The sequence below is a fragment of the Euleptes europaea genome, chromosome 10 (genome assembly GCF_029931775.1).
Source record: "Euleptes europaea isolate rEulEur1 chromosome 10, rEulEur1.hap1, whole genome shotgun sequence".
Taxonomy (NCBI): Eukaryota; Metazoa; Chordata; class Lepidosauria; order Squamata; family Sphaerodactylidae; genus Euleptes; species Euleptes europaea.
This window is the reverse complement of record NC_079321.1, coordinates 32,464,858-32,488,654: the sequence shown is the minus strand read 5'-3', so window position 1 is coordinate 32,488,654 and position 23,797 is coordinate 32,464,858. Positions and strand designations below refer to the sequence as shown.

The following is a 23,797-nucleotide window of genomic DNA, read 5'->3' as shown; positions in this document are numbered from 1 at the left end:
TCCTCTGATGAAAATGGCTTGAGAGGGCAATTCCATCTACTATAGTGGACATCTGATGTTCAGGGACTGTCTTACTGAATGTCCTTCAAGTGACTCTTTGGTATAGTGTTGTTTCGTTGGTAGAAGATAAGGTAAAGGTGCAAGCACCGGGTCTTTCCTGATTCATGGGGTGACGTCCTACCCCGATGTTTACTAGGCAGACTATGTTTACGGGGTATAAGATAAGGAGAGGCAAAAAAAGTACCCAAATGGGTTGGCCCAGCACCAACTTTATCCATTATTTGATGGCTGGTTTAAAACAAAATAATGGCTTTTCCCCAAGGTGTTCTGTTTTTTTATCTTCAGGTAGTTAGTCTACAGTCCAGAGATCCCAGACTGTTTTGTGTATGTGCATGCACTAGAGCAGGGCTGTCAAACATAAGGCCCAGGAGCTGGATCTGGCCCCTTGAGAGCTATTATCCGGCTTGCGAGCAAGCCAAGGCAGCCATCCCCCCCCCCCCCCGTCCCAATCTGGGCTGGAGAGGCATGGTCCAGCCTGACCAAGTGACTTTTATGTCATATCTGGCCCTTGTAACAATTGAGTTCAGCACCCCTGCACTAGAGCCTTTTTTTAATGCGTATAAATCTTTTTCCCCCTGAGCTGTCTGTATTGTCTTACTGTTTATACAAGTCATAGTGAGAGAAGGGCTAAGGAGAAAACATAGGCCCTTGCATATGCCTGGTGACATGGAGTTTAGTTATCGAGGGTTTCCATCTCATTCTAGCTGCGAGGGTCATTAATTAGTCCAAAACAAATAGGAGTGCCTGATGGGAACTCGTTTTGGCTTGGTAACGTAAAGAGAGTAATAAGATGTATTATTCTAGTGGTGGTGCTTCGTGCGTCCAGCGCCCTCATGGTACTCCCCTGCTTTTGGTGACGCAGAAGAATGATGGAAGAAAGCACCTTTCATCTTGGGAACTGAAAAGATTACGGCTGACTCTTGGCAATGTCTCCAAGTTGGATATTTTTGCATGAATTCCTCAAACGAGCAAGGTCCAAACCTTCTCCCAGCAGCCAAGGTAATTAACTTTGGTAACAAGTCCTAGCACTAGCCTAGGAAAATACTATAGATAATAGGGGTGTGGCTAGGGGAGGAGCTGTGGCTCAGTTTGTAGAGCATCTGGTTGGCATGCAGAAGGTCCCAGGTTCAATCCCTGGCATCTTCCGTTAAAGGGACTAGGCAAGTAGGTGATGTGAAAGACCTTTGCCTGAGACCCTGGAGAGCTGCTGCCGGTCTGGGTAGACAATACTGACTCTGATGGACCAAGGATCTGATTCAGTATAAGGCAGCTTCATGTGTTCATGTGTATTCCCCCACTGCTGCTGATTGTAGCCCCTGGGAAATGGTACAGGAGCTCTGAGCTGCTGCCCTTTGTATGCTGCAAAGGCATCTGGACTGCCATTTTCTAATATTGAGAACAGGCAGCAATGCAGTTGGTATAGAGCAAGGGTGTCAAACTTAAGGCCCAAGGGCCAGATTCAACCCCTTGAGAGTTCTTATTTGGCCTGCAAGGCAGCCCCCCACCCCCCGTCAGGGCTAGTGAGGCATGGCCCGGCCTGTATATCCGGCCCTCGTAACAACTGAGTTAAACCCCCCTGATATAGAGGAATGCAAGAGGTGTATATGACCAACCTCCCATGCAGTAGGTCTATGAGACCTGTGCAGGGAAAAGGCTTGAGTTTCTGACCATCCAGGGACATAATACATTTGCATGTATCTTGCCTGTGAAGACTATAGGTAAGACATTTTATACACGATTAAATGACAGATGAAGATGGTCGGATTATTCCATTTCAGATTGCAAATGGAGGGCGCTTGTTGTTTTAGTACTGTCCCCTGTAAACAAAATCAGAAAAACTCTCTGCATATCCTACAACAGCACAACAGGTTTGTGAGAAACCTTGCTCCCTCTTTGGCTAACTTTCTGCATGAGGGGGGATTCAGGTTTTTTTAAAATGCAAGTTCGTTTTTTTAAACGCAGGTATGACCCTCCACGTATAGTCTCAAGTAGTGGAGTGAATTCGACCTCGTTCTGTTATGGAATGGTTCTCAAGCTTGAGAACTACGACGCATTTTGAGTGTCCAAGCTCAAAATAAAAGCGAAATAACAGAACCTTTGCTCCAGTGGGATCCTGTTTACATTACTGCATGAGGGCTGGCCTGAAAGGGTTTCTTTTCATGGGAAGCGGAGTTGTGAACAGAGAAGCATTTTTTGCCTTTCCAAAAAAGTGCATGGCCAAAAGAAGCAGCTGACATCATGGGCCTCTTGTCGCGTTCCCACACATTTTGCTCCTAATTGCTGTCCTGCTGGACAGCTGAGCTGTTTCAAACAGGAAGCTGTTTACAGATAACGCTTGCAACTGTGTTGGGTCTGATTTGCTGGATGTCGAAGAGCCGAAGACGGTTTGCCTTCAAGGTTCCAAGGGACTGCGCTTCTGGCAACGGGAGCAATGAGGTTCATCTGTGCAGTGTTTGTTCAGGCACAGGCTGTACCGCAGCCCCTGTTTTCTCGACAATCGTAAGGTAGGTGATGCTTCCACAGTCTGCGAGACGTTGATGGGCGGTGTGTGTGTTGGGGGCAGCTAAATACATGCTGATCAGTGCAGCCAGCAACAGCCTTTGGGTCCTGAGTGACAGCTGGTGGTTCCCCTTTGGAAGCTCAATCAAGATGCCAGTATATCCAGAACAGAGCCGAGGTTCATACCGTTGTCTGAAGCCTTTGCAGTTTAGTTGACTTAAATGCATGGTGAACGTGAGTTTGGTCTTGACACCTCAACAAGTACAGAAAAAGCCATTTAAGCCAGACGTAAACTTGCAGAATGGATTGAAATGCATGTTTGTTCTTTATGTTGTTTGGCTGTGTTTCTTTTCTGGCTTTGGTTTGTAATAGTTTTAAAACAGCAGGCACGTCTCTGTGCTTTTATAGATGGGCATGTAACATATTTTACTGGAAGGTGTAGAGAATGTAAAGCGAGCACAGAGTGGTGGTGGGGGGAACAAAACTGGCTGTTCTCCTTCATAGCAACCAGTTAATAGAGCTAGCCAAAAATAACAAAAATGAGAACTGTGCTTTTCCCCATCTCCTAGAACTTGTATCTGCGGTTGCAAGGATCGGGGCTGTGTTCCCCACACTGCTAATCCACATATGATGTTTGGAGTGCAGAAAAGAATTAAAGAATATGGAATATTCTTGGCTTAGCTTGTTTTTCCTTTGGCTTATTCTCTGCCTGTCAAATGATTCTTATTGGCTGGAATCTTGAAAAGTGGCTAGAATGGAAAGATACAGAGGAGATGCAAAACATTTTGTAAAAGTTAAATACCGGTGGTGGTGAGACTTTGACAAAGTCAAATTGGAAGGAAGGAGAGGAAAACCTCAGAGGTCAGTGAGCAGAGGAGTTTATTTTGCTTAGAGTATGTCTTTCTCATTGAGACTCGGGAATTTCACCCTTTAAAACAATGCAAAGGGCGGTATCATACATACAACTAACAATGCAATAAAACGGGAAATACAAAAATTGGAGGGTGTACTAAACACAGTATAATACCTACAACAATTCCACGAAAGTGTTTTGCAAAATTAGTGAAGCAGTGCAACAGTACAAAGAGGAAAGTAATGAAAGCAACCTAAAATTCCACAGACACTAAACGCCCTCCTGAACAATTCTGTTCTGTACATTCTGTGGAATGATAGCAGAGCGAGAGCCTTCCTGACCTCCCCAGAAAGGCCATTCCACAAAGTGGGAGCCACAACAGAGTATGGCTGGGTACTGGCAACTGCTGATCTTATCCAACTGCAGAGGGGCATCTTCAGAAGGCTCTTCTTCCCCTGCCCCCCCCCCCCCGTTCTGACTTCCTCTCAGGAAGAGCATAACTGAGTGGTAGCAACGTTCACAGCTACCTGATATACAGCTTCACTGAGGACTAAGAACGGTGGTTAGGAGCAGTGGAGTATGATCTGGAGAACCGGGTTTGATTCCCCACTCCTCCGCATGAGCGGTGGAGGCTAATCTGGTGAACTGGATTTGTTTCCCCACTCCTACACATGAAGCCAGCTGGGTGACCTTGGGCTAGTCATGCTCTCTCAGCCTCATCTACCTCACAGGGTGTCTTGTTGTGGGGAGGGGAAGGGAAGGTGATTGTAAGCCAGTTTGAGTCTCCCTTAAGTGATAGAGAAAGTTGGCATGTAAAAACCAACTCATCTTCTATTCCTGCTGCTATTACAACATACCTTCCATGTATTGTCGAAGGCTTTCACGGTCAGAGTTCATTGGTTCTCGTAGGTTATCCGGGCTGTGTAACCGTGGTCTTGGTATTTTCTTTCCTGACGTTTCGCCAGCAGCTGTGGCAGGCATCTTCAGAGGAGTAACACTGAAGGACAGTGTCTCAAGATGCCGGCCACAGCTGCTGGCGAAACGTCAGGAAAGAAAATACCAAGACCACGGTTACACAGCCCGGATAACCTACGAGAACCAATACCTTCCATGGTTTGTTATTTTGTACATGTTCTCCACTTGCCCTCCTAGGAGCTCAGAATGGTGTACATCATTCTGTTCTTACAACCAGCCCTATTAGGTGGGTTATGTGAAAGTGTGCATCTGGCCCAAAGTCACCCAGAAAGCTTCAGGGTAGAGTATGAATTTGAACCTGGGTGTCTTAGATCCTAGTCTGAATGTTTAACCAGCATACCATACTGGCTGGCTGAGCCATGTAATAACCTGATCCTCAGTTCCCCTTCATTGCCCAAGAGTTTTGAAAGGCAGTGAGAATAAGAAAAGCCATACTGGATTGGACCAAGGTCCATCAAGGCCAGCAGTCTGTTCACACAGGTGCCTCTAGGAAGCCCACAAACAAGACGATTGCAGCAGCATTATCCTGCCTGTGTTCCACAGCACCTAATATATTAGGCATGCTCCTCTGATCCTGGAGAGAATAGGTTTGCATTATGACTAGTAGCCATTTTGATCAATAGCCATTAATAGCCCTCTCCTTCATGAACATGTCCACTCCCCTCTTAAAGCCTTCCAAGCTGGCAGCTATCACCACATCCTGGGGCAGGGAGTTCCACAATTTAACTATCCATTGTGTGAAGAAATTCTTCCTTTTAGCTGTTTTGCATCTCTCACCCTCCAGCTTTAGCAGATGACCCTGCGTTCTGGTATTATGAGAGAGGGGAAAAAGCTTCTCCCTGTCCACTCTCTCCTTACCATGCATAATTTTACAGACCTCTATCCTGTCTCCCCCTTAACTGCCTTCTTTCCAAGCCAAACAGCCCTAAATGTTTTAACTGCTTCTCATAGGGTAGTTGCTCTAGTCCCCTGATCATTTTGGTTGCTCTTTTCTGCATCTTTTCAAGCTCTGCAATATCCTTTTTTAGGTGTGGTGACCAGAACTGACCACAGTATTCCAAGTGTGGTTGCATATGTGTGAGAGGGCTTGCACCACCCATGTCACTTTGGTAGCAACCACCACTCAAGCTCTGCCCTTTCTTTTGCTGTCCATGGCTTGAAGTGCTGATAGAGGCTGTGTGTGGACTGCTTGATACCCCCCTCCTCCTTGGTCAGCTGACTGTCTGTAACCCAGTCAAGCATTTCTGGTCTATGCATGGTCAAGCGGCTACATGTCCTGAGTGTAACCTTATGGACACAGTCTGAGATCTTTAAAAGGAAAAAAAAATATTTACAAAAAATATATCTAAGTTCACTAGAGCACAAGACTAGGGTTGCCAGGTCCCTCTTTGCCACCGGTGGAAGGTTTTTGGGGTGGAGCCTGAGGAGGGTGGGGTTTGGGGAGGGGAGGGACTTCAATGCCATAGAGTCCAGTTGCCAAAGTGGCCATTTTCTCCAGGTGAACTGATCGCTATCGGCTGGAGATTAGTTGTAATAGCGGGAGATCTCCAGCTACTACCTGGAGGTTTAACTAGAAAAAAACAGCACCCAAGTTGCAAACAATGCAAGACAATGTACAAAATATAATTACAAAAATGACAATACAGAGAATGCACAAAACAAAACACCTACAACAGTAAACCGTGGGGAAACGCTGTGAGCATGTATCCCCGTGCCTTGGACCTGGCAAGAATATGTAGGAAACGTTTGCAAATGATACAAACAAAAGGAGTCAATGTCCAACTCTGAAAATGACGTGAAGAAGTGTTCCCACGTTGCAGTGCAGGCAAAAGATGTCCAGGTGCAATGACTCATAGCCCTTCAGTACGTGTTATCTAGATCAAGTTGACATGTTTTGCTATGGGCTTCATCAGCCAAATATGCATAACACTTGATATGAATCCATAGTAGGCGTTAATCATGGGACCTCAAAAGGTTCTGGTCAGGATCTCCAAAACGGATCCGCAAGTGGTCTTGCATTGTTTGCAACTTGGGTGCTGTTTTTTCTAGTTATACCTACTTTTACAGTACCCAACCATTTCTTATTTTGACTACCTGGAGGTTGGCAACCCTAGCAAGACCACTTTGAACACTATCAAAACATTACAGGGTATTACAGAATAAGAAAAGAGATAAAAACATAAGACTAAGTTGTACAGTTGCTTCGCATTCCCTTCCATGGAATGGACACAAACCCACTGAAACTTTGAAAATAAAAGCCAGCCAAGACAGGCTTCACTCCATTTTCTCCCCCATTCCCTAGTTCTTGGCTTGTGCACCTCTCTGTGCGTCCAGACTAGTTAACTCTTCCTGTCCTAGCTGGGAAGGTTTTACTTTGACCTATCCTGAAATTCAGTTTAAGTCTCTATGCATGCTGCCTTGTACCTTTTCTCTAATCGTAACCAGGCACACGTCCCCAAGCCTTATATGGCCCAACTCAGAATATCCAGAATGTCTTGTGCTTTCCTGGCAGGTGGGCAAATGGTCATCTTCACCCTGCCTATTGTTCCCCATAAAGGAAAACTCATCTTCTCACAGAAATCTGAGGAGTTTATTGCTCTCTTCCCAGGAACAAATGTTTTCTCTGAGATCAGGGCCTCCCTGAGTGTTCCTTTCCTTTTATCCCTTAGAAGCTCCTTGATCAATTGATCTTGAGCAGCATATATCAACTCCCTGAGTGTTAATCAAGGTATCCTTTATTCCTTGGCCATCACAAGCCCTCCCAGGTGAGATGTTTTGGAGCTATGCTCTTGGAAAGGTTATATGTTTTTAAAAAGGAGGGAAAGCAAAGTTTGAGAAGGCTAAAAATAGATCCAAGAAATGGAAAAAATAGAGGAGAAAAGAGGTATGTTAGTTAAGTGCATATTAGAAGAAGAAGAGTTGGTTGTTATATGCTGACTTCCTCTACCACTTAAGGAAGAATCAAACCCGCTTACAATCACCTTCCCCTCCCCACAACCGACACCCTGTGAGGTAGGTGGGGCTGAGAGAGTGTGACTAAGAAGAGAGTATGGTTAAAAAGAACCCCCCCACACAAAAAAACCCAAAAAAAACCCTATGAGAAATCAAAGTCAAATGGACAAGTAAAGGATGAATTATGGAATTAAGTCTGAGAACAATCTGGGAAAATTAGGATGCCAGTAACAGAGAGGGACTGAGGGCAGACTGCAGGTTCAAATGGTTCTCGGCAAGCTGAGGTGAACGACCCTGGTAGTGTTGCCACAAACGGGCCACGTGGTTCTGGCTCAGCTCGCTTCTGGCCACCATTGGCTCTCGAGGGCAGTAGCAACCCACCAGAAACTTTCCCAGAAAGGCAAAGGGCCAAGCCACCCCTGGTAGCCTGAGAAGTGAAAAGAGAAAGTAAAGGTAAAGAATGCAAGGAACGGGTGGCAGGGGGGAGAGAAGTGTGCTGAAGAACACATTGGGAACTGTGACTGTTTTCAGATAATTCCATAAGTGTAGCTGTGCTAGTCTATTGTAGCAAAACAAAACAGAACAGATGTCCCATGATATCTTAAAGACTAATAACATTTGTTCCAGCATGGGCTTTTGTGAGCCAGGGCATCTGAAAAAGCCAGCCATGGCTCTCCAAAGCTCATGCTGGAATAATCAGTAGTCTTAAAGGAGCTACTGGGTTTATGTTTTGTTTTCTGTTTGAAATGAGAAAGTGAGACCTGAAAATCCCCCTCTTCTCATCCCTCACAAAAACAGAATGGGCTTAAACAGCGGGCAGAGGTAAAAATAATAGAGGAAAGAGAGTTTTCCTTGTTCAAAGCCAATCTTTTTGGACTAGAGAAGCCAAAAACGTAAGCCGTTGCATAAATACTTTCTAGGCAAAGCCCGAGCCGTGAGTTGCTCTTTTGGGGTTTCCAAGTCCCAGGCATCCTGCGGTGCCCTTTACATGTTTTCCCAGTTACAGTAGAGCTGTTTATCTTGTGGCCAGCCCCTGTTGGGAAATGTTGAAACGACCCAAATAGCATAGATGGAGGCTGATCCCATGGTTCTACGGGAAAGGCCCACCTAATTGAGTGCCAGGGTTATGTTCAAGTTCCAAAAACACAAATAAGCTTTACAAAACAAATCTGTCCTTTTCTCTTAGCTGCAGCAGGCAGGCTTAGAACAATGTACCTTTGGCTTGCAAAGATACATTCTGAAGCTGGAACAGATTTTCTTCAAAATCTACCAAAATGATGAGTTGAATAATCCCATGGGAAAGATATGCACACATGAGGGAAGATGGATTTTCACCTGTTCCCCCCCCTGCCATGGCAGCCCTCCAACACCCCCCTTATGCTGCTTGTGAGGGCCCTCATTTCCCAGGAGCAGCATTTCAGGCTGCAGCAGGATGAGGAGGAAGGAAGTCGGGCTTTTGTACGCAGATTATAGATGAGATGCAACCCAGTGACAACATCCCATGGAAGCTCTATTCCAAATTCTTTCTACATATACTGTTTGTGCGCACATGCGCACACACACACTTTCTATTTCCCTGCCTGTTCAAGGTAAGAAGGCACATGGCTGTATGGAATTTTTTTTTTAGGAGACTTAACGCTCTTTGAACCTGTTGGGTGTTTTTGGAATTCCTATTAACTGCCTGTTCCTTCTTTTCTTTAGGAGTGAGGGACAAGCTCATTATGAAGAGTGATCTGGTTTTCTTTGTCTCTGTAATTAGCCTCGCCTTCCTGTCCCTGCCAAGATCTGGATATACTCAGCATATTGCAGAAGAATCCTGCTCTGTTCAGATTCTCGTCCCAGGCCTCAAAGGTAATGGATATATCCTTCCTTCCCTGTGTCTACTTAAGCCCCCTCCCCTTAACTGCTCTCTTACTTGCCATGGTGGCTCCAACAATTGCTAGTTGTCTTGCTGTTGCTCAGGTATGAACCTAGTTTTAAAAAATGTTGGCATATTACAAAAAGACAAGCGTTTTGGTGGTTGTGATAGTGCAAAAGCCACTGAAAGTGTAGGCAGGCCTATGAAGGGTTTCAAATAATGGTAAAGTGCCTCTATCCAGAACTCCCAATTCCCTTCTCCTTCTAGCTCCCTGTTCTATCCTGTATAGATTATTAGCATGAAAACAGTCATGACATCCTGTAAATGTTGGTGTTCGGTAAATTTTAGAAGTCGGGGACCTTTTATTCCCTCTACTTGCCCGGTAACGCTTATGGAGTGGGAGAAACAATTTAATACAGTCTTTAGTGATGACAGTTTTCTGCCTGACGGCTAGGGTTGCTATGTCCCTCTTCGCCACTGGTGAGAGGTTTTTGGGGGGGAGCCTGAGGAAGGCGGGGTTTGGGGAGGGCAGGGACTTCAATGCCATAGAGTCCAATTGCCAAAGTGGCCATTTTCTCCAGGTGAACTGATCTCTATCGGCTGGAGATCAGTTGTAATAGCAGGAGTTCTCCAGCTAGTACCTGGAGGTTGGCAACCCTACTGACAGCCCCTCTCCGATTATAAATTTGGGTGATTTAGAAAGATGGGATCCTGTTACTATTGAGGAACTCTCTACCCTTCTAGGAGAATTGAAAGTAAGGAAAGCCCCTGGCCTTTACTGGACCTGTGCTGAGCTTTTTGAGTTAGATAACCATTTAATGGGCCCCTATTTTAGCAGCCATATTCTCTGCCATTGATAATTCAGGAAAAATACCAGATACATGGCTTCAAGCCATAATCGTTCCTATCCCTAAAAAGGGACCATTTAACCTAGGGTTGCCACCTGCCAGGTAGCTAAAGGAAAAACTCACTATCACCGTTAATCTGTATTGGCAATAAGGAAACAGTGTAGGCTAACTGTATCAAAAAACATATATTCAGTGAAAAGTGCAAACATCAACATACAACAGTGCTGACATAAACAATGACATCTATCTAAACTGAGGATACAAATATATACAAAAGCTGTTCAAAATAAGCACAATGCCTGTCTCCAACGAGAGTGAGAAAGTTCAATGCAAGGGAGTCCAATGTCAATAGCTTAATAAGCCAACGTCTGAAGGAACAAACTCGCTGCTCCAGAAGCTTGTAGACAAGTGACAGGAAACAGAGGAAACGCTATCCTGGATATTCATAGCGCTCTCATCATACGCTTGGCTTCATCAGCCTCAACGATAGAGGTTAAAGCCCACAAGTATGTAATCATTCAAGGCGGTTCTTCAGATGAATCCAAAGGTTTCAAAATAAATAAATAAATAAAATAAAACTAAAAAGACAAAATAAAAATACATTTGGAAACCTTTGCCACATTGTGAACAGCTTTTGTAAATATTTGTATCCTCAGTTTAGATAGATGTCATTGTTTATGTCAGCACTGTTGTATGTTGATGTTTGCAGTTTTCACTGAATATGTTTTTTGATACAGTTAGCCTATACCCGTGTTGGCGAACCTATGGCACGGGTGCCACTTCCGGCACGCGTAGCCCTTTCTGCCGGCACGCACGGTTCCTCCAAGCCGCTGGCCTTTCCGGCTCTGCCCCGGATGGGGGAGGCTGTAGCCCAGGGGTGGGGAACCTCCGACATCATTGGCGGTGGCCCCCGGACTCTCCCACAGAAGCTGCCGCCATTGCCGCCGCTGGAGCGTGCGTGGCCAGCCAGGCGGGTGGGAGAGCGGGGAACAGAAGCCGAGCGCTCACACTCGGCATGGCCAGCGGCTTCTCCGGCGCCCTCTGGGCCTGTGCGGGCGGAGGGGCATGGCTGGTCGGTGGGTGCGAAGGAGGCACCCTCTGCCCCACCCTGCTCGCCTCTCACAAGCCTGCCGCCGCGCCCCACCGAGTGGCAAATCCAAGGCAAAACCTCCCATGCATAAATGGCCTCTTTCTTTTTCTGTCTCCCTCTGTCCTTTTCTTTCTCTCCCTTGCTCCATTTCTTTCTCCCTTTCTCTCTCTTTTTCTTTCTTTCTCTCCCTCCCTTCCTTCCCTTTCCCCCTCCCTTCCCTTCTTTCCTTCCTTCCTTCCCTCCAGCGGCTTCTCCGGCACCCTCTGGGTCTGTGCGTGCGGAGGGGCGTGCAGTCCTATTCCACCTTTGAAGTGCCCACAAGCTATCCTCCAAACCCCTTTCCATTTGTCTTGATATGTAGAGAGAAAACACTAAGGAACTAGTTGCCAATCTCCAGGTACTAGCTGGAGATCTGCTATTACAGGTGATTTCCAACCAATAGAGATCAGTTCCCCTTGAAAAAATTGCCACTTTGGCAATTGGACTCTATGGCACTGAAGTCCTTCCCTAAACCCCGCCCTTCTCAGGCGCCACCCCAAAAACCTCCCACTCATGGCGAAGAGGAACTTGGCAATCCTAGCCTCTCCCTCTGGGCCCCCTCTGGGGCACTCGGCGATAAATAAGTGGGTTTTTGGTTGCAGTTTGGGCACTCGGTCTCTAAAAGGTTCGCCATCACTGGCCTATACTGTTTCCATATTGCCAACTGCCAGGTAGCAGGAGGAGATCTCCTGCTAATTCAACTGATCTCCAGCCGATAGAGATCAGATCACCTGGAGAAAAATGACCACTTTGGCATTGAACTCTATGGCATTGAAGTCCCTCCCTTCCCCAAACCCGCCCTCCTCAGGCTCCACCCCCAAAATCTCCCGCCAATGGCAAATAGGGACCTGGCAACCCTCATTTAACCTGCCATCTAACTATCGCATCATCAGTTTACTTTCAATTCCTGGGAAATTATACGCTGCACATCTTAAGTTAAGACTATGTCATTGGATGAAAAAAAATATTCTGTAACTGGTCCAGAACAAATTGGTTTCAGGAAGGATCCTCTGTGCTCCATCATGCTTATACTCTTTCTTTCTTGGCAGATAAGCATATTTTTCTTGATAGGAAGCTATATGCCGCTTTTATTGATTTAAGTGTTGCATTCAATTTCATTTCTCATTTATGTCTGTGGAGCAAATTGGAACAATTACGCATGCTGCTGCGACTACTATTTTTAATGCCCTTCACTGGAAACAAATCCAATCTAACCCTGGTAATAAAAGGAGTTCAACAGGGCTGTATTTTGGCCCCAGATCTGTTTAATTTGTATTTATACGCTCTCCCTCTCAAATTAAATCACAGTAATTTCTATCTTCTTAAATTGAATATTCATCATCTGCTGATTTTATTGTATGCAGATGATGCTGTTTTGTTACCTTGTACGAGAGTAGGGTTGAACCGTATACTTTCTGCCATGGCTAATTTTTGGCAGGATAGCCAGTTATTTATTATAGTAAATCAAAGATTTTAGTTTTTCAGAAAGCAGGTGTATAAGAAAAGTTAAAGGGCATTTGATTGAGCAAATGCACTCATTTTGTTATTTTTGACTTCATTTTACCGCTTCCAATACCTGGTCTACTCATCTTAATCATAATTCACAGTGGGTAGCTGTGTTAGTCTGTTTGCAGTAGTCAAAAAGGGCAAGAGTCCAGTAGCACCTTAAAGACTAACAAAAATATTTTCTGGTAGGGTATGAGCTTTCGTGAGCCACAGCTCACTTCTTCAGAAAGCTCATACCCTACCAGAAAATATTTTTGTTAGTCTTTAAGGTGCTACTGGACTCTTGCCCTTTTTGTCATCTTAATCATGTTTTGGAAGGAATGAAAGCTCATTTACCTGCTATCACGAGGTTCTTTTTCCAGTCTGGGGCCAGTCTGTTCGGATGCTTTTGAAGCTTTATTGAGTGAAAATACTGTCCTTCTTACTTTATGAAGACCCTATTTGGATCTCAGCAGCTCTAGCTAGGCTGGAAATGGTGCAAGTTTCATTCTTGCATACACTTCTGCGAGCTCCGCAGTGTATTTCAGATTCTAATTTACTGCTGGAAATTGGGTGCAGTCAAATTTCTCTTATGGCTTGGACAGCAGCAGTAAAATTTATTTTTTGTTAAGATTGTGAATCCCTACCAGAGCTCTTAAAATGGACTCAGATTGACTCCTGTAGATTATCTTCAGATAAGTTAATGGAGGATAAACTGCTGAGTTAAGCATTTAATTTGTCCTTCTCTTCTATTGATATACCAAATGTTAGAAAGAAGGCTTTGGAATCATTGAGGAGATTAGAACAGGAGGTTGTCAATTTAGATGCTAGGAAACATTGTTTTCCCACCCCCCCTTTTGGAGGGTTTCTCTCCTTTTTCATGTTTTGCTAAGTTATTTTACTTTTCTAATAGTCCCAATTTTTCATCATCTTCTTGCCTAGAGTAAATGCTTTACACTTGCAGAATTGTGAGGGGACCCTAGAGACTGCCCTTGTGGTAGAGCTGTAATTGAAACTTCACCTCAGTTTGTATTTAGCTGTTATTTGTTTTCATCTGTAAGAACTAAATATATACCGTATTGCTAAATATATATCTACTGAGTAGGGTCGCTTGCTGTTCACATGATTTTCCTCTGTTATATATCTTGGCAATGATAGGCATGCTACTTTGTCTGCGGTAAAGTTTATATTTTGTCCCCTTAAAATTAAAAATCTCTCTGGGGTTAAAGGTTATTGGGGCTGTAGTTTTATTAGTTTTGCTAAGGTGCTTTGGGGCATGCAGGCGCTCTGATATTTTGCAACAGGAACAGTCAGGACATCAGGGCTTCCCTGTTACGATTTTATTCACAATTTCTATTTTTTTAAACACAGACCAATTGTCTCCATAGTCCAGGAAGAGTGAAGACTTTTAATCCTTCTAGTATATTAATATCTCAATCTTCCTCAGAGTGGAATACATAGTGGTAGTTCTTCCTTCCCTATTCTCGCTCAGAGGGAGAAGGGCATCTTTATTATGGGTGTTTCCTTTTCCTCTTATCTCGGGAGGCAGGAACCAAATATTTAAATTTTTCTGACCTCTGAGGGTAAACGCCCCCTTGTGATCAGTTCTATTTCCTGCCTTGAACGGGAGAGCAGCCTTCTAGCAGCTCTCTGCTACAGAAATAATAGAGAAACCTTAACCTTACTTATTAGACCTAAAAATATTCTTATTTTAACAAACCTAAACTTAACCTAACTAATCTACTACTCAATTCTATTTACTGTCTTAATTTTCGGCCTATTCTCCTCAGAAGGGTCTTTTCCCGCCAAAAAAAAAAAAAAAAATGGCGGATCGGCATCAGGACAGCTATATAGCGCCTGCCAATTTAGACCCTAGCCTGCTAGTGGCCTTACCACTACAATTAGATGAACCCTCGGACAGTCACTCTGGTGACCTGAGGACCAAAACTCAAAAGGGAAAGGCAAAAGCGGCAAGAACGGCGCAGGCAAGTACAAACGGCTTGGCTCGACCGCTAACTAGCGCGCCCAATGCCTGCTGCAAAACGCACGCTGCTCTGCCGCGCCTGAAAGACGCGACTGCCAAATCGCAACAGAAAGCGGCCGGGAGAAAACAGCGGCGGTAGCCACTCCTCCCACACAGCATGAACGGGGGAAATGAAGGAGGCTGGCGGCTCGCCTTTTTGCCTCGCCCGCCGTGCTCCGTCCTTAGGCGGCTCGCCTATTGTTATTCAAGGACGGGAAGCAGCGGGAAGCAGCCAGGAGAACACAGCGGCTATAGCCACTTCTCCCACACTGCACAAAAGGGGAAAATGAAGGAGGCTGGCGGCTCGCCTTTTTGCCTCGCAATGCTCCGTCCTCACGCGGCTCGCCTATTATTATTCAAGGACGGGAAGCATCAACGGAGACATCGACTGCCGGTAAGGTGACTTCGCCCCCCCCCCCTCATAGATGCAGCCTGTTTTACTCCTGTAAGAGCAGAGCTCTCCGCCCTGATTAAAAACGCCTTCTCAGATGGCTTAAGGGCAGTACAACCTCCTTATCCTGCCCCATCCATACAGGGATCGTAGGGATCACACCCTCCAGCACCACAAACAGTAATCTGATTGCTAAAAGGGCAGAATATCAGCCAAAGCAGGGGAACGGCTGTGGCTCAGTGGCAGAGCGTCGGCTTGGCATGCAGAGGGCCAATTCTGGTAGTAGGTGATGTGGAAGACCTCTGCCTGAGATCCTGGTGAGCCGATCACCAGTCCAAGTAGTACCAAGAGAGTACGTGCTGGCCAGCCTAAGCAGCGTTGAAAGCTAATTCACGGTCCCAAAATTGCCAATTGGTACCCAGACTGTCTATAGTATTTAACGCAGAAGATTTCCTTCTGCATTGGCATAAAAACCTAGCTACTCTTGATCTCTCAGAGGACTCAGAGTGGGAGAAAAGACTCCAGATAGGTTTGTGCCAGCGTTTGATTATTTCTAACTCTGTTGAAAGCAGAGTGGGAGAAACCAATGGCACCTATACAATGCTCCACAGCCTCTAGGAAGCCTTTATATTTGGTTTATCGGTGCTTCTAAAATTCTAAAAGTGCCTTCAGTAGAATCACCTGTCACTGCCTTCACTCCTTCAACCTTGTTACATGGCCTTGCCATGATTAGGGACCCTACAAATAGGAAGGCAGAGTTAGCAGGCATAAATGCTCAGAGGCCTTGGCACTCACTATCAAGCGCTTCTATCACATCTGCCCTAGTATACAGAGCGGGAATAATTTGGACTAGGAAGTTATATCAACTTTTTCCACAGGAAGAAAGAAACGCCTTTACAGGAGTACCCATGTTTTTTGAGAGTGGTATCCTTCCAGCTGATTATACCTTAGATACCATGTCATCCATGTTTTCGAGAGTGGTATTCTTTCTAGCTGATTCCTCCTTAGATAACATGTCATATGCAGCTAGAACACTAGCCACAGCCTCAGCTGCCAGAAAGGCCCTCTGGGTACGCCCCTGGCAAGCGGAGTATATAGATCAAAATTGGTTATTATGGGCTTCCTGTATCAGGGAAAGACCTTGCTTGGAGACAATTTGGTCCCCATATCAGTGGAGACCAAAGACAAGTTTCTACGCAAGGAATCCAAGGGATCACTCCCTCTATGTCCTTTCGTGCATACCATATACTTCAAAGATACAGATCTGATCAACCTAGAAACCACCGGAACCAGAATCGCAGCTCCTTTAGTAAAGGAGGACGATTCAATAAATCTCCAAAATCCCCCACCTTCCAGGGCAATAAAGGGGATAAACCCGACCGCCCAACCAAACAGTGACGCCAGCCACCAGTCAGTGGAAGGCAGGCTCAGCCTATTAGACCGTCAGTGGTCACCTCCCAACCAGGCCTCTGGGTCACAAACATTATCTCACAAGGCTATCAGATAGAGTTTTTCTTACACTCCTTCACATCGACTAGTAATATCTCCAACATTCCCCCCCCAAAAAAAATAAAAAATAAATAAATAAAAAAATCCATGGAACTTCAGAGGCCTCTTAGACATCAAGGCGATGGAGCCAGTCTCACCATTAGAGCATACATTGGGAGTCTATTCAGTATTCTTTACTGTTCCCAACAAAGGCGGCGGATGGAAAGCCATCCTAGACCTCAAGTTTCTGAACAGATTATCCCATTAAAGCGCTTCAGGATGGAGACACTAAAGTCAGTCACACAGGTCCTCAGGGAAAAGCATTTTCTTACATTCTAATACACCCGGCACATTGTTGTTTCCTTCGGTTCCCGTACAAGGGACACCTCTTCCAATTCAGGGCCTTACGATTCGGGTTATCATCGCCCCTCCTCGAGTATTCACCAAAGTTCTGGACACACCAGTCACATCTCTGCGCAAGGAGGGCGTGAGAATGCACCCTTCTCAGACGACATTCTGATTTGCGCAAGCTCAAACTAGCAGAGCATAGATCATTCAGAGAGAGTTCTGAAGAGGTTAACAGAACACGGGTCATAATCAACTTCAGAAAGACCCACTTAGTTCCATCCCAACGATTGAGAGAGATGGGGGATGGACATAGACACACTGACAAACTCCTTATACCTTCCAGTGGACAAAAATCCACAACATTTCATCTCTAGCAAAGAAAGCGATTAATTCCCGGTCGCCTTCTCTAATGTCCCTGACCAAACTGAAGGGTCACATGTCTGCATGCATTCCCGCAGTTCAAGGGGCACGCTTACGAGCAAGACCTCTTCAATGGTTCTTAAGGCCGTACCAAAGAGACATACCAAGGAAGAAGTGACAGAAATCTCATCCTGACCGAGGAAGTCAGATCAAGACTAGTATGATGGTTTCAGTCTCAGAATTTGACGAAAGGAAGTTGGTATCTCCGTCCAACACCAATTCAAATCTTCACGGACGCGTGTCTATCAGGTTGGGAAGCCACACTCAAGGGACAATGGCTCAAGCAACATGGACCATCAAGAACAGAATCTTCACATCAGTGCCCTAGAAATCAGGACGATCCTCAGAAGCGACTACTTTTTTCCTTGGGCTGAGTCCAACCTCTCATCAAAATCAGCGGAACATATTCAGGGCACAGTCAACATACAAGCAGACTGGCGCAGCAGACAGGACATCAGCGAGGCAGAATGGTCTCTACATCCAGAGGTCTTTCAACTTATTACTCAGAGATTCGGCACGCCACAGATTCATCTGTTTGCATCCAGCATCATCCACCAGCTGCCAAGGTACTATTCCATGTACCGTCAACAGGGGGCAGAACAAATGGACCTCTTAATGTCACCAGGGCCACACGACCTACTGTACGGGTTTCCCCCCTCCCTCCAAGGGTATTGAGAAAGGTACGACTTCAAAAAGCATCAGTCAGATTCATAGCTCCATATTGGCTGCGACGACCGTGGTTCCCATCTATAATTCAGATGTCCATACAGAACCATTGGAGACTTCCAGACAGACAAGATCTCCCTCTACAAGACCCAATATGCCATCCCAATCCAGGGTGGTACAAACTGACCGCATGGGCACTGAAAGGAGATGACTTATAGCCCTAGGTTATAGCCCGGTGGCCGTTACTACCATATTGACAACAAGGAAGCCATCAGGAGGGACAGAGCTTAGGGCTAGCTACCTGCACTCTACAAAGGCAACTGGCATCTATAGCTACCATAGTACCCAAGGTATCTGGATACCGCTTAACCAAACACCATCACATAAAAGCCTTTTTAAGGGGCGTCAGTTATTTAGCTCCTCCTGTTAGACACAGGTTCACAACTAGAGCCTGCACACAGCTTTGACAGCACTCACACAACTACCATTCGAACCAATTACTGAGATAGGACAAAATGTAGCTGCAAGTTTCACAGAGAGCAGGACATAGTGCTTACATCTTCTGCACTAACCCCAAGAATCCTAAGGAGAAGGCCTGGCACTAGCTAGACCTAAGAAGGGCACTACCTGTTTACATTTATCTTACTAAAATTATTAGGAACTCTGACTCCTTATTCGTTCATATCTCACCACCTGACAAGGGCAAGCATGTGTCCAAGGCATCCATTAGTAGGACCATCACCTTATACATAACACAGGCTTATAGAATAAGTAACCTACCTGCTCCTGCGGGCGTTACTGCCCACTTGGGAAGAAGTGCGGCTACTTCAGCAGCCTTCGACTGCCGTGCTTTATGGAAGAGATATGTAAGGCCGCAACTTGGTCCTCGGTGTCCACATTTGTGAGACACTACAAATTAGATCTATACTTGTCAGCAGATGCCGCCTTAGGCAGACGAGTACTGCAAAGTATACTTCAGGACGTCTAACCCTCCCAAGGGCGGGGGACAGCTCTTGTATGTCCTATAATGAAGATGCCCTTCTCCCTCTGAGCGAGAAAGAGCCTTGGCTACTTACCGTGAAGGCTTCTTCTGCTCAGAGGGACGAAGGGCATCTTGCCCGCCCAGACGTCAGTAAAATATAAATAAAACAAATAAAATAAAATTACAGGTAATCATGGTTACATCTAACTTCCAGTTGACATTCAATTCAAGTTAAATGCTGTTTGTTGGTTCATGACTTATAGTTATCCTAAAGGTTAATCGTTAATGTTTATTAGGAACTTATTTCTTGTATAGAATTATAACTAACATGTTTCTTCAGTCTATCTTAAATATATAAGGCTCGGAAAGTCTTTAACTGATCACAAGGGGGCGTTTACCCTCAGAGGTCAGAAAAATTTAAATATTTGGTTCCTGCCTCCCGAGATAAGAGGAAAAGGAAACACCCATAATGAAGATACCCTTCGTCCCTCTGAGCAGAAGAAGCCTTCACGGTAAGTAGCCAAGGCTCTTTTTATCCTCATAAGTAGAGTTGCCAGCTCTGGGTTGGGAAATACCTGGAGATTTTGGTGGTGGAGCCTGAGGAGGGCTGGGTGAGGGTAGGGAGCTCAGCAGGGTAGAATGCCATAGAGTCCACCCTCCAAAGCAGTCCTTTTCTCCAGGGGAACTGATCTTGGTCAGCTGGAGATCAACTGTAAAAGCGGGAGATCTCCAGGCGCCACTTGGAGGTTGACAACCCTACCTGTGAGGTAGGTTAGGCGGAGAATGTGTGACTGGTTACCCAGCAAATGTCCATGGCTGAATGGGGATTTGAACTTGGAGTCTCCCAGATCCCAGTCTGACACTCTGATCACTGTGTAGGGAGGCTAGCCTCCAGGTGGGACCTGGATATCCCCTTAAATTACAACTCATCTCCAGACTACAGAAATCAGTTCCCCTGAAGGAAATAGATGCTTTGGAGGATTCACTGTATGGCTTTGTACCCAACTGAGGTCCCTGCCCTCCCCAGGCTCCATCCCCAAATCTTTAGGAGTTTCCCAACCTGGATCTGGCAACCCTACCACTGTGCCGCACTAGCACTTACTCCTTAAGCAACCTTCCAGACTTTAACAGTCGTTTCATCTAAAACTGCAAGAGGATCTCTTCCAGTAACTCCTGTTAGTTCATTCTCCTTTTTTGTAAGTAACTTTGAAAGTCTTTTTAGCTGAAAAACAGCTCATGAATCAGTCAATGAAATATTGGCCCGACTTTTGTGCCATCTCAGTCTTTCCTAAGTTAAATGTTCTAAAAAGGCTTCTAAGAGTTGCAACAGGAAAATCAGCATAGGAAAATGTCTAATTTGGGTAATTTACACTATGTAGAATCTAGGTTGGGTTTCCTGGTTGTAGAATTTGAGTGGGGTTTTTCAGAGGCCCTTTCCCTCCTATTTATTTCTGCAGGCTTCTTGCCTGTTCTGGAATTCTAAATATTTCTATTAGTCTATCGTATTACTACATTGCCAGATCAGTTTCTCTGACTGTTGAGAAATGTGCCTTCTCTTTGTCTGCTGTCAAATCACAGCTGACTTATGGCGACCCCACAGGGTTTTCAAGGCAAGAGACTTTTGGAGGTGATTTGCCATTGTCCACCTCCGCCTCACCTTGGTATTCCTTGGAGGCCTCCCATCCAAATACAAGCCAGGGTCAGGGCTGAGAGTGTTTGACTGGCCCAAGGTCACTCAACAAGCTTCCATGGCATGAGTGGGGATTTAAACCTGGGTTTCCCAGGTCCTAGTCCAACACCTTAACTGCTATACCACGCAGCCTCCATTACATCTTTGAGATGTCATTTTGGTCACTTTTTTATTCCTCTGCTTCATCTGCTTTGAACTAAGGTTGCCAAGTGAACAGGAAAAGAAACCACTTGCTGCTCCTGTTCCTTGAAAAGCAGGTTTGGATGCAGAAATTAACAGTGGAAGAAACCTTTCACTAATTAGAGAGAGACATCATTTAATATCTACATATCAAACTTCTGTTAAAGGCTAAGCTTTCAGTTGAGAGGCTGGTTACCTATAAAATGAAGCAAGGCAAAACTGAGGGCCTCTTCGAAGGATTCTTTTGGGTCTATTTCTTACTGAGTATGATTTGGGAGGTGGACCTTTTAACTGACCTGCCTTAATACTTAATAGTGCTGGTTCTGGCACACCATGATTAAAATGCCTTTTTTCCTTGTGTAAATATATTTGTATGAGAATAATCATACATGGATGAATACTGCACCCTCTGGCTTTGAGGTCACTCTCTCTTTTTTTTTTAAGCAAGAGATGGTTGGGATAGGAATTGCAGAAATTGATTTTTGGGCCAAATATTATCCTTCGACTAAGGATTATGGGTGGCATGGCTTTGTTACTTCTAAAAGTAATTGTGCCCAGTTGTGTTACTGTATTTGTTAAATGGTCATGCTTTGGGCCCCCAGTAAATGCTGATGATTGGTTGTTTTAATGTATCTTTGCTTCACTCTCAAGCTATTGGGGTTGTATTTTCCCCTTGGCTAGTGAAAATGGTGGGCTGTAGATTTAGTGCCGACAAGACAGAAAAGGCAGAGCTTGAGGAGGTGCAGAAAAGAGCAACCAAAATTATCAGGGGGCTAGAGCAACAGCCCTATGAGGAGTGGTTAAAATATTCAGGGCTGTTTAGCTCGGAAAGAAAGCGGTTAAGGGGAGATATGATACAGGTCTATAAAATTATGCATGGTATGGAGAGGGTGGACAGGGAGAAGCTTTTCACCCTCTCTCATAATACTAGAGTGTGGGGTCATCTGCTGAAGCTGGAGGGTGAGAGATTCAAAACAGATAAAAGGAAGCATTTCTTCACACAATGCATAGTTAAATTGTGGAACTCCCTGCCCCAGGATGTGGTGATGGCTGCCAACCTGGAAGGCTTTAAGAGGGGAGTGGACATGTTCATGGAGGAGAGGGCTATCCATGGCTGCTAGTAAAAATGGATACTAGTCATGATGCATACCTATTCTCTCCAGGATCAGAGAAGCAATCCTATTATTATATTAGGTGCTGTGGGACACAGGCAGGATGCTGCTGCAGTCGTCTTGTTTGTGGGCTTCCTAGAGGCACCAGGTTGGCCACTGTGTGAACAGACTGCTGGACTTGATGGACCTTGATCTGATCCAGCATGGCTTTTCTTATGTTTTTAAGAGAAAGTACGTATTCACAAAAGGCATACCTAACCTACTGACTACCACAGGATGTAGTGATGGCCACTTGCTTCAAGGCTTTAAAAGATTATTAGAGAAATTCATGGAAGGGTAGGTCCGTCAGTGGCTATGGGCTGTGCTGGCTAAATGAAATCTGCATGTTCAGAGGCACTGAACCTCTGAGTGGCAACTGCTGGGGGCAACAATAGGAGGAGCCTTTGACCTCTAAGTTTTGGAACAATCTGCCTTCAGATGACTCCACTTTTCTCTAAGGGCTGGATTTAAAAAAAACATTTTTTGGCAGACATTTGGTTGATGTAGTCATTTCTAAGTATGGCTTGCTGTTTTTGTGTTATGCTTATATCTTACTGGGTTGTCCAAGTATTGTACACTGTTCCAAATGTTGGAAAAGTGACATTTTGTACAAATAAGCTTCACCACCTTGTCTCTGCCCACCATGCAGATCATAAAACAGGTTTATGTCAGTAAATGCTTGTAGTAATAAAGCTGCTTGTCTTTATAACGACACTGCAGACTTCCTTTGGCATATCCCTGCTGCAATGGAAACCCTGAACCAGTGTCTGGACTCAGTAAACAGTCTGGACTGCCTGGATACAGACAATATCTGAGAGCAAATGAATATGATGCTGGAGTTCTGTGGTTAGAATTCCAGATACATAATTTGGCCCCAGTAGAGGTGTCAATTGGATCAAGGACAGGTAGGGTTGCCAACCTCCAGGTAATTTTAACAAACAGAAAACCTATGCTGCTATAGTAGAAACTGCAAACAACAACCAGCATGGGACTCAACAAATTCCAATACATATGCAACTATATCTAACTATTTACATTATTTTATTACAATTTTCTTTAGACACCTCAACAGGTTGATAACTACTTAGTCCTTGGGTGCTTATAACATGCTTATTACAAATTCAAAAGGAATCAAACAATAGTCAGCACAATAAGTTACAGAAAGTCGGGGTGTGCCTGAGTACAAAGTTCAAAAGGCATCAACTCCCCAAAAGGTAACAAGAAATCCAGAGCCACTAGAAATGGCAAAGACAAGAAATCCAGGACTGGAGGTGGCAAGTACGCGGAGCCAGTCTTTCACACGTTTCTGTCCTTCTTCAGCTTGCCCATCAAGCAGTGCCTTGAAAAATAGTGATTAATCTCACTTGCGCTGCTTATATCAACCAGTACAAGGCAAAGGTACACGCTCAGCGTTAGGAATCTTCCCAGCGCAGTGCATTGAAGTCCCTCCCCTCCCCAAAAACCTTCCGTCCCAAAAATGTCCTGAAGAGGGACCTGGCAACCCTAAGGACAGGGTACTGAGGAAGGGGCCTTTTTATTCCCCCCTACACACACACATACATGCCATGTCTCCACTCTCTGTGAATGACTGTAGCTGACACCTGAATATATGAAGCTGTCTTATCTGTTCACAAGTTACAGCTGATGCATGTGCAATTTGTGTACATTTGATTTTTCTTTAAGCGTGTTGAGCAGTTTTCATGTTACATTCAATGTATGTACAGCTGAATGTATGGTTTAAAGCCCACATTTATCCATGTACTGGTTCCCAGTACGATTGGTAAAGTGAATGTATGTTG

The 23,797-nt window shown here is 45.0% G+C and overlaps 1 protein-coding gene across 2 annotated transcripts in view; it reads left to right on the top strand.

Annotated features, from left to right (window-relative positions):
• Nucleotides 1–2,466: 2,466 nt before the first annotated feature.
• COLEC11 (collectin subfamily member 11) overlaps nucleotides 2,467–23,797 on the top strand; it is a 42,011-nt gene continuing 20,680 nt past the window's right edge. For both annotated transcript variants that reach the window (XM_056856409.1, XM_056856408.1), the window contains exons 1-2: nucleotides 2,467–2,564; nucleotides 9,041–9,190. In XM_056856409.1, the coding sequence (XP_056712387.1) occupies nucleotides 9,061–9,190 (130 nt within the window). In that variant the 5' untranslated portion in view covers nucleotides 2,467–2,564; nucleotides 9,041–9,060. The remainder of the gene's footprint in view (nucleotides 2,565–9,040; nucleotides 9,191–23,797) is intronic.